Source organism: Cyclopterus lumpus, chromosome 11 (assembly GCF_009769545.1).
Source record: "Cyclopterus lumpus isolate fCycLum1 chromosome 11, fCycLum1.pri, whole genome shotgun sequence".
Classification (NCBI taxonomy): domain Eukaryota; kingdom Metazoa; phylum Chordata; class Actinopteri; order Perciformes; family Cyclopteridae; genus Cyclopterus; species Cyclopterus lumpus.
Genome location: NC_046976.1, coordinates 17,686,856 through 17,697,719, shown reverse-complemented (window position 1 = coordinate 17,697,719; position 10,864 = coordinate 17,686,856). Strand labels below are relative to the sequence as shown.

General features: G+C 41.8%; 1 protein-coding gene across 1 annotated transcript in view; it reads right to left on the bottom strand.

Moving 5' to 3' along the window:
* Positions 1 to 10,429, bottom strand: part of LOC117739456 (collagen alpha-1(IX) chain-like) — a 19,963-nt gene extending 9,534 nt beyond the window's left edge. Inside the window, exons 1-13 of the mRNA XM_034545867.1 lie at positions 10,378 to 10,429; positions 8,957 to 9,028; positions 8,314 to 8,443; positions 6,128 to 6,524; positions 5,657 to 5,737; positions 4,070 to 4,087; positions 3,526 to 3,615; positions 3,372 to 3,407; positions 1,127 to 1,198; positions 957 to 1,001; positions 292 to 327; positions 174 to 197; positions 29 to 82 (exon numbers count right to left, since the gene is read on the bottom strand). Of these exons, the coding sequence (XP_034401758.1) occupies positions 29 to 82; positions 174 to 197; positions 292 to 327; positions 957 to 1,001; positions 1,127 to 1,198; positions 3,372 to 3,407; positions 3,526 to 3,615; positions 4,070 to 4,087; positions 5,657 to 5,737; positions 6,128 to 6,524; positions 8,314 to 8,443; positions 8,957 to 9,028; positions 10,378 to 10,429 (1,107 nt within the window). The remainder of the gene's footprint in view (positions 1 to 28; positions 83 to 173; positions 198 to 291; positions 328 to 956; positions 1,002 to 1,126; positions 1,199 to 3,371; positions 3,408 to 3,525; positions 3,616 to 4,069; positions 4,088 to 5,656; positions 5,738 to 6,127; positions 6,525 to 8,313; positions 8,444 to 8,956; positions 9,029 to 10,377) is intronic.
* Between the last annotated feature and the right edge of the window lie 435 nt (positions 10,430 to 10,864).

Sequence of the window (10,864 nt, the reverse complement as noted above, 5' to 3'; positions counted from 1 at the left end):
TCAAACTTATAATAACTGTGTTTCTGACCTCCGGCCCGATGTTTCCTTCATCTCCTGGGATTCCCGCTTTCCCCGGGGGTCCCTGAAGGAGACACAAGGCGGTTATTAATATGAGCCGGTGAGCCATGTATGCACATTTCAACAGTAAAACAGAAGATGTTGCAAACACATACAGCGGGTCCTTCGCTTGCTGGTCCCTGTGAGACAATAAACATAAGATGTATATTAGTATTAATGTCTCTCAGTGTCATTTACATGCATGTTGCTTTAATGAGAGAGGTTTCCACTTACAGTTGGACCTGGAGGTCCAGGAAAGCCGGGGAGTCCCTGCAGTCAGGAGGTAAACAACTCTCTTAATTTACTATATGACATGATATACTATTACATTTATATTAAAAAATGTTCTGACATACTATGATATGAATTATTGGGACTTTTACCTGATACTATACGATGACTTTTTATGACAAAGTATTACTAATGACATTTTAATGATGTATTTTTGCCTTTTCTATTAATTGTTTTGACATTAATACAACTTTCTTTTTTTTTATGACAATTTTAATGGCATTTGTATACCATGAAATACACATAAACATATAATCTTCCCTTTTTTCGTCCTAATTTTATAGCACACTATCCTATGACTTTATGACATTACCATTATGACTATATTATGATTAATAATGACTAGCATTATGATAATATACTACATTATGACATTTTAATGTACTATGATGTGACTTTTAATGATATTTACAGACATCTTTTCATGGCACACTATACCATTACTTTTTAAAGATATAGTGTAGTCGTGTGACACACTATATATAATTTCTTCATACTACAAAATGGTATTTTTGTGACATTCACGACTATTATTATAATTTTTTAAGGGCTTTTTGTAGCCAAACAATTGGTTTAACTGAATGATTTCGGTGTAAATGGTTACTCACTCTCTCCCCTACAGGCCCTCTGGGACCCATCGGACCAGAAGAACCCTGCAGACAGTAAACGCACCATCACACACAGACAGTACTGGCAGATATTAGAACGAGTGTGTGCGTGTGTGTGTGTGTGTGTGTGTGTGTGTGTGTGTGTCGGTGGATGAGGGGAGTATTCCTACACCAGATCCTTGAAGGCCAGGCAGGCCTCTCTGTCCGGGAAGACCGATCTCCCCCTGCTCTCCTTTGCCACCCTGGGAAAACAGACACAACCAGAATGAAAACAGCTTCATCTTCTTCCTGCCAGGAGACAGTCAATATGTAATCATTAAAAAAAAAATGGTAGACCGACAACTCCAGCGTCCGTAAAGGCCTTGCAGATAAGTGGGTTGGAAGGGAAACTTGTTAAAATGTCTGTTATGCATCAGGGCAAATTAATTTTGTGGCGCTATTTATGTCATCTGTAAATCGACTGACTCTTAAGAAAACAAACAATAACCTTCAATACGTGCAGAATTTAACTATTTTTTGCAGCTTGAGCTTGTTCATATTGAGATTGTAGTGTTATGCAATAGCATCACTATTTGAATTATAGTCTAATCCCACCTGCAGAGGCAAACTAGATAACGTCAACGTAATTATAAAAGTGTGATTTACAGTATATAGGCAAGGCGAGTTTATTTATAGAGCACAGTTCGTACACAAGGCAATTCAAAGTGCTTTACGGCTACATACAATTACAAAAAGGGCAAATAAAATCATTCCATAAAAACATAAAAATAATCATGAATTAATTATATTAAGTGCAGATAAAATACTTTCAAGTCGTCAAATAGAACTGTTTTCAGCCTGGAGTTGAGGCCCGTCTCACATCTTCTGGAAGACTGTTCCAGATTTTAAGCATAAAACTGAATAAATATAGCATTTTCTAATGCGAAATTGTCGTGGATGTATATTCCATTAGTGGAAAAACTATGTTGGATGACAGCAGACTGTTTGCACAAGACTCAGGCGAGATACATTTTGTACGTACCTAAGAAAAAGAAAAAATTCTAAATACGAGAACAATTGAGAAATGCGTCAATTTGTCTTAAAATCACAACTACAAGCGACATCTGAACTAACCCGTTAGGACATAAACATGTTAAACTTAGCTTTGTGTCTACACAGGACACAATGAACAAAACTAAACGGACATCCAGGCTCCCTTATGTGCGTGTTGAACCAAGGAAAATGGATGAAATGCTCCATATTTACCGTCGTTTGCCTTTTAGCTTATGTTTGCAATCAATAAACAGCCCACCATGGCTTTCTCTGAGAATTGACATGGCTTTGTGTCAAGACAGGGATATAATATGTGAAAGAGGAAATGCAGAGCCTGGAAACTACAATGATTTCCCTTCCCTTAGACGTGTTGCCACGGTGATTAAGGACGGACTTTGTGGCCCACCACTGCAGCACCGCGGTGGGTGTATGGGCGGTCGCACTGGCCGACAGTGGAAATAATGGACAGCAATTAAATAAGATGAAGGATCACATACTCACAAGGGATTTAAAAAAATAAATAAATAAAGAAAAGGTTGCATCTACGTTTATTAATACATCAAAACACACCAAGTATTTGTGATCTGTACAGTACCAGGATCAGTTTGTGGAGTCGGTTTATGCACGGCCCTGCTGCCTGCTCTGGTGGTGTTTATTCTATATGAAGCATCTGGATATTTAATGCATGTTGCTTAATATTATTTGTTGCACGCACCGTGGACTCCATAACTCTTTCATCCATTGTTGGTAATTTTTGTTTTAGTTGTTAGCTGAAACTTTGCCCTTTTTTTTCTGTTTAATTCTAGTGAAGAAGGCGGTTGATTATTTATAATTGATAAACTTGTGTGAAAAAGTGACGTTTGGTTTGAACATAGGTGCTCATGTTGCTTCACTTGATGTTGACCTTTGTTGTAAGTTATTATGTAGTCTAATTACCCTGATTTAACAATAGTATTAATGGCATATTACCCACCCCCCTCCTTTCCCTTTTAAAAATACAAAGCAGAAACAATGATAAATAAGAGCTTCGCTTTATAATTTAGATTTCCTTTGACTGACTGCTGGTCCTTTGTAATGTGTGTACTGTGTTCCTAATAGATGCACAAGTGGGAAGAAGGAAGACGTCGTGGATGACGTAAAGCAATGTGGTGGCTTATAAGCGCCATGCAGCATTTTACTGTCTTTTAAAAAAAAAAAACCTGTTGATTTGTTGAAATCACCTCGATTACCAAATGTCAGAATTTCAAACGCACCGCTGCGCACATTAAACCTCTTTGAATGCTTGAACACGGATGTAAAGTGAAGCGTATCCCCCGAGGTGACGCGCAATAAGAGGGAGAATGGATATTGTTGTCAGCGCATCATTTAACATTTATTACTTACAGGGTTTCCCGGACTGCCAGTGGAACCTGGAAGACCCTGGAGAGAGGAATAAAAACAACACAGTTAAAGAAAGCAGAGGCATACTAAGAAAAATACTTTGCGTCCCTAGAAATTATTCAGACAATAAAAGGACTCCAAGAGGAAAAACGCTTACGTCTCTTCCGTCTCTGCCATTTTCTCCTGCGGACCCTCGGGGGCCCTCTTGGCCGGGGACTCCTGGGGGGCCTTGGAGTGATTTGTCAGGCTGAGAGAGGAGACAAGCAGTCAGCAAATGACTGAAAAACTATGAATATAGCTTTTAATGAAACTCGTGAATAAAACAAAATTATGAAACTTACACCTTCAGGGACTGGACTCGTCAACTCATTTAATCCACAATCGTAAAATGCATTACATTATATCAAAATGCTTTAAAAAAAATATATTACAGACATATTTGACGAACGCTTGTGCTAAGCGGGTCCATTTAATTTGGTACCTTTATGTTAATGTTACTTTGTTAAAGTGCATGTCTTTTTACAGCCTGCAGGCCCGATACAATGCATATAGTGTATATACAAATAATCTTTGTGCTCTAAAAGAAGAAACCAAGCAAAACAACCACCATAAATTAGTCTTTGAATGAGGCAATTAGGCAATCAAAGCACTGAAGTAGATTATTGGCAAAAAGGAAGTAGAGTAGGTAGATAGATAAATACCTCAGCATTGGCATACATCTGAAGAAGCAAGAGAAATCAGATAAAAAGGAGAGTTAGTGAAAGTAGTCACACCACCATCACCAAAAGTGTCAGCAGAAGCCTGTTCATGTTTCTTAGTAGTGAGTATATCATGCTGTCATTTGAATATATACAGAAATTAAATAGAGTGCACCAGGCCAGGAAATATTTATGTCGACGTAAATTTACGATCCAGGACTTATTTTGCATTCGCATTTCTAACAAAAATGAGGATGTGAGACGGCCGTGAGTGGCATTTGTCATTTTTAGGCTACAAGTATTTCTCCGAGGGACCGAACTCTCGTTAGCCGCGCGGAAACACAGCGCGTTGTAGATGAAGAACTATATCAAGTGAATTTGGGTGTCGCAACTCATTACGTTTGAATCTGGGACATTGAACAGCCAAATTGTGTTTACCTTTTCGGGCTCTGCGATACTACTGAGCCGTTGAGTTGTTACATAAATGCAGCAGGATCAGGTTTTTAAATCAAGAAATGACTACACAAAAAAATGTTTCAACCGGGCAAACGCATTTGAGCTAACGTCTACGATTAGCATATTGGCTGCTGCATACAAAACCGTCCAAAACGTCATGAGAACGAGGGTACGACTTGATTTGCTTTCCGTTTGAACGGACCTAGAGAATACCATTTCCCTCGATTTGTTGATGATAAAACTTATAAATCTTATGAAGCATATCTCTCACTTTAAAAACTGCACGCTAGGGTAAGCTGTCTTCGTTAGCTAGCTAAGCTAACTGACTCCAAGTTTGAAGTAGCGGGATACAAAAATCCCCAGACAAGTTTTTTTTTCTTAGAGTTCACTCTGTTTGTAGTTGCCAGGCTGCTCCACCCTTGTTCCTCTGCAACACGGGTGGAGAAAACCCCACTTTTAATGGTCTTAACCAGCAGGTGGCAGTTGTTATATTGCATTCCTCCCAGCTGATAATCAAGTCGCAGCAGGTAGCGTGCTTCTATTTGGAAAGTTATTTCAGGCAGGGCAACATATGTAACCTGTTAAAAAGCATTTTCTATTATAGGCTTAACACATTTTATGTACCCATCACAGCACCGTTAATTCATTTCATCCCAATCTTCCTGAAAAGCAAAGTCAGTGAAATTTAGATGCAACCACGTTGTTATTGGGCCTCGTGTTGTTTTCATGGTGCAAGCGGCCAACTAACATTAAGACAATTGGCACACGCTGTATTCTTTGCTGACTGGTTACCACACGAATCTTGCACAATGCAGGTTTGGTTTTCTGATCTCACATTTGATCAAAACTTCCTCTTAGTTAGCTAAAAAGCCAAACGCTTATGGTCTTAACACAGCCAATGAGATCATGTCGGCCTTCCCCTTTAAATCTGTGAAGGGCTACAACTCCAATCTGCTGTCGTCCAACTTGCCGATTGTTTTGGATGAACTCTAACCTCTGGGTGTACGAGGCAGTGCGTTTGACACTTCCGCAACTCCCATCTCAGCATTTCCGCCTGTCTGTTTCAGCCAGAATTGAAAAAAAACCCACAAACCACAGCAGATGCTGAGCAGATCCAAGTCCTTGTTACTGTACCTCGGTGGCAGGCAGCTCGCTGCAGCTCTCTCTCTGGGCCCTCTTCGGGTCGCAGTGAATCAACATCCACTGGAGTTCAAACTGAAAAGAGATGTCAATGTTACCGCAGATGCAATACTTTGCATTCATTTTCACTGCAGGAAATGTTGAACTGCTTCTCCACGGTGCGATTGTTTCTTTGTAGTTTTGAATCAGTCCCCTTCATGGGTTGTTGAGCTGGATGTTCCATCAAAGCTATTTTGTGCAGGGATTAAGTTTTTTCTTTGTCTTTTTTTCCCCCCACTGGAACCCAGCGGAGCAGCTTTGCTGTGATAGCAGCGCTTTGGAATTACAGCTCAGCAAACATATAAACCTGAATGTGTTCACAGAGAGCCCCCTTTCTCCAACAGAGCCTGTAAATTGAGTGGGTGAACATGATTAAATGCAGCAGCAGCAGCAGGCAATCCCCCCCCGTCCCCCATCCTCGCTTACCACTACGGAGGCGTCGGGGTCGGCATCCAGCCTGCCAATAAGGGTGTCTCCCTCCGTGTTGATGGGGCCTTTGCCCTTGATGGGTCTCTGATCCACAGGCTGGCAGTCCACGTACAGAGTGACCTGGTCGCGCTCCACGCCGATCATCACCTTGTGCCACTTGGTGTTGAAGAGCACAGAGAGGCCGGGAAAGGTGACGGTCTGCAGGTTGCCGTCTGCGCCCATCAGGTAGTACTCCAGAGACTGGAGGTCCCCGTTGAGCCTCAGTCCAGCCTGTTTGTAGCCGTCCTCGTCCACTATTTGCCAGACGTTCCACACTTTGCTCACTGTGCTCTTGATCATACGGAAGGTCACCATGACGGAGTACTCGTCGGGGAAGCCGCGAGGAAAGTTCAGCCTCGGAGAGAAATTGAGCACAGGGGGTTTCGAATTAGCTAAAAAATGTATTGAATGACACTCAAAAAGGAAAAGCTCATAGGCATCTTTTACCCAGCTGGGTGACGATGCTCAAAATATTTTTTATGTGAACGTTGATCCATGATCACAAAATAAACACCACTCAGCTAAAACTATCATCGAATCAAGCACAAGACGCAGATGGAAATAACTTGAAAGCCTCGCTCTTCACTGTCTTTGAGAGTCCGCTTCAACATGCTTCAAAGAAATAAAGCGAGCTATTATATCAAAAATGAGACACCGTGAAAGAGGCTGCATAAATCAATGCTGGTTAGCATCCACAGTCTGATGCGTTCTGAGTTTTTAACAAGCCAGATTCTCACTAGGTGGTTCCTTCATAGCGACCGGACTTTTACCATCTTGTAAACGATCAAGGTGAGGTCATAAAAAAACAAGAGTTTCCTGTCAGCCAATAAAACAAATGAAGACCACTGGCTTCGCCCGAGGAGAGAGAGTCTCAAGTTTGTGCTGCTTTTGTCCTTCAAAAAAAAAAGAGAGGGGAGGGAGTGCAGCGTGAAGCCCAGCTGGCAGGGACAGACTTCAAAGCCCGGTCTGTGCCACGGGACTTGTGGGGGAAATAAACATGTATTTACATTCAGTGCGACAGACCCGAGAGTGGCGTAGGTGCAGGGTGCCAGCGAGTTACATAACAGCTTAAGGAAAAGATTAGCCAAAACAGACTGCAGCAGGCCCACTGGGTGGTGTTGGTGGGGGGGGGGCCGGGGGGAAGACATCTTTATGCAAAGTGATGAAGCCATTAACCTGCACACTCGAAATCCAGTTGTGTAAAAATAATGTCTTGAATACTATGCCCTAGACTTGCCAAATAAAGTGCAAAAAGGTCTCTATTTAGATGCCGCAGTTGCAACACAGCCGCCCCAGGACCAAGGACCTCAAAAGGACCCCCTTCAATTTTGATAGTCTGCGTGGGTTATGGTGGTATAGTTATACAAAATAAAATACAAAAAAAGACCTGGGCATTTACCTGGAACTGAGGGTCTAATGAAATATACTATTTAGAGGCATTATGGAAAAAGTCGAGTCAAGCATTTTAAGAACTTGACTGCTTTAACCAAATATGTCAACGTTTCCAAACTATATGGAAGTGCAAAACAAATTAGCTGGGCTTTTTTTTATTATTTATTATGACACATTATAATCTCAACGTTCAAAAGACTGCCTTTTGGTAGTTCTTGTTTTTCAGGGTAGCGCATCTCAGCCGGCGCTGGTGGGCGTCTCAATAGGGGCCCACGTCGGATTTTTTTGCCCCAGGGTCCCCAAGCAGAGGTAATCCGGCCATGTTGTTTCAACTAACCTTTAATTAAAAACTCGGGGGGAAATCTTAACAGGAAGTCTGTTCTGTCTTTGTTGAGTCCAAAACATGTAAAGGAGTATAAATCATAAGATAAATCACCACCAAAAGGCAGGATGATGCCTCTTTACTGTAGATACAAAGGGCTTCAAGTAGGGTTCAAAACATGCTCTTCCAAACCCTCCCATCACTCACACACATAAAACAAAACAAAAAAAAATGCCTTTTTGTCTGCCAAATAGGTTCAGGCATGTTTTTTGTTCTCTACCAATTATATACCGCTTGCTATTCGGTAACATCTGCGGAGGACCTGTAATAATGCAACACCTGCATCAAGAGGACCACTGCTGCTTCTCAGACACGCACGTGCGCTTTTTTATCGGTTTTCCTTTTAAAAAAACGCCTTTACTGTACTTACATGGTCGGAATTTGGAAGTTGGCCTCCCTGTCGAGGCGGTAGGCCACCTGCAGGGTCGTGGAGCCGTCCACCTTCCTCACACCTTTCAGAGGGATCACATCCAGCTGGAACTGCGTGATCAGATCGAAACCTGTAAAAAGGAATCGCGCGCACGCGCGTAATAATTGTAAATTGTAAATAACAATAAAAGCAGTCACAGCTTTGCCCTGGCTTGAGAACAAGGCTAGCGGCCTACAGTAACGAAGCATTAAGAGCAAAACGTATCATTATTTTTGGCGACGTGTGATAAATGCTGACGGTGAGATGGTTAATGAATCACATGTGAAAAAAATAAAATAAAATGAACTTTTCTCCCAACGATGCGTTACTTTTTTCCTTTTTTTTCTTCTTTTCAGACCGCAGAGCAGCATGAGCGCAGATGTTTTTCGGGAACAGTGGCGAGCAATTACAATTACAATCTTGCTGAGTTTGGATTGTTCCAAACTCTCAAATTCTGTAAAAGCTCAAGTGGAACCTTTTTATTTGCCTTCGGGGCCCCCACCCCGTTGTACTAATTAAAGCTCACCGACGTCCTTCGGAGGGTCTATTTTTCCTTCTCGTGGATTTTTCTGAGCCTCAAACGCTGCCTTAACTTTTTGTTTACCTGGAAGGTCGTCTTGTCCACTTCTCATTGGCGGGCAGACATTATCGCCATCCAATCGGTTGAGGTCTAGTTCTGATAGGACACAAAGGGGAGAAAAAAACAACAACAACAAATCACCTTGTTGTCCTCGTAATCCAGCACACAAAGTGAAAAGTCTTTGACGTCAGAGGGGGATTAACATCATAATGCACCGTGCTGCATTATGTACACTTACAGTGTTTTGGGATTTAAAATGCAGAAAACCTTTGTGATACAGATACGTCCCCCGGAGATTGAAAAACAAAAAACACATTGTTGATGAATATGGCAGCGAGTGTTGCCCGACGGGAGCCGTATGTCATATCGGACGCATTCGAGAAGGTCAACAGACACTTTTCTTTTTGTTTATGTGTGTGATTTATCAAGATGGAAGTCTCCTTTGGTGGGAACTGAAAGCTGCAATCCATCAAACTGCCATTTTATTTGAGCTTTTTAATAAAAAAATATATACTTTCAGTTTTTGGTTTTTTTGTCGTTTAATTTTTTGTTAATCTCCTAAATTGAATCTTCCTAAATAGTTTTTCACTGTAAGTAAATACACAGTTGTTAATATAATAGAAAAGTTCATACTCATTCAGTTTCAATAAAACAACCGTAGTACTTTTTAAACAAACACCCCTATTACATAAAGTGGAAAATCAATTCCTGGGATGTGACAGAAGAGGGGGCTATCCCTGAGTCACTGCATTGCAGTGAGGAGGAGGAGGAGGAGGAGGAGGAGGGAGGAGGAGGAGGAGGAGGAGGGAGGAGGAGGAGGGGGGGCGGAGCTTCTCAAAAAAAACACCCCTCCATGAAACGAGGATGGTGACAGCCGGAGGCCCCCCTCTACCTGAGTCAGCTCATTTACGGAGTGAACGACGCAACACATCTGGAAGCCGTTCACAGATCCCACATAAACTGCTGAGAAATGAGATAAAGTGGTGAGACGGTATTTATAATCCCATCTTTACTGCCGCTAAACACTTATCTGACTGCATGTGGGCCTCAAGTTGTTAAAGTTACCGCCTGCCGCAGCATTACGCTCAGAGAGCAAGTCATTAGTGCAACGAGCGGGATGTGAACCACAATTAAGATGTCACGTGCAGTTGTGTGTGTGTGTGTGTGTGTGTGCACCGTAGTAATGAGCACTACACCTATTATACTGTGTCCCCAAACAACTGCTTATTATTATTATTATTATTATTATTATTATTATTATCAGAGGGGACATGTAATCTGATTTAACCCTCCAACGCAGCGCAGCGCGCCGGCTATTTCTGGCCTTTTGCTTTGTGAATTCTGATGGAAGAGAACGACCTGGCGACAGTCAACCGGAGTCCTCTTCGTCTGTGTGCACGGGAAAAACGGTTCGACGATGCCGCAATGAATTGTGGGTGACTTACGTCCGAATGCAGGAGCGAGGAGGAGGGACAGCAGGGCCACGCAGGCCGACATCGACAGCGGCTGCGTTCTGTTTTCGGGGGGAGGACGATGGAGAAAAAGAAAAAAAAAATCAGTATTCAGTCAGGCGTCCCGATTCTCTTTGACAGTTTCTTTGCGTTCGAATCGATAAAAACACACACTTCACATGCAGCACTTTGCTGGCGTCCTCTGTGCTCTTCCCCGAGCACACAAATAGAAAGTTTAAGGTGTTTTAACGGCTTCAGCAAATTGTGTTTCGCCTTCCAGTGAAGATGAAAACTGTAATGGGGTGAGAGAGCAAATACACTGAGCTAATCTGGGCATCTCATTAAAACTGCTACGAGATTATATATATATATATATATATATATATATATATATATATATATATATATATATATATAACAATGGATTAAATAACTTATTTTGCTTATAGTGATAGAAAATCATCACCCGACTGTGGAGTTG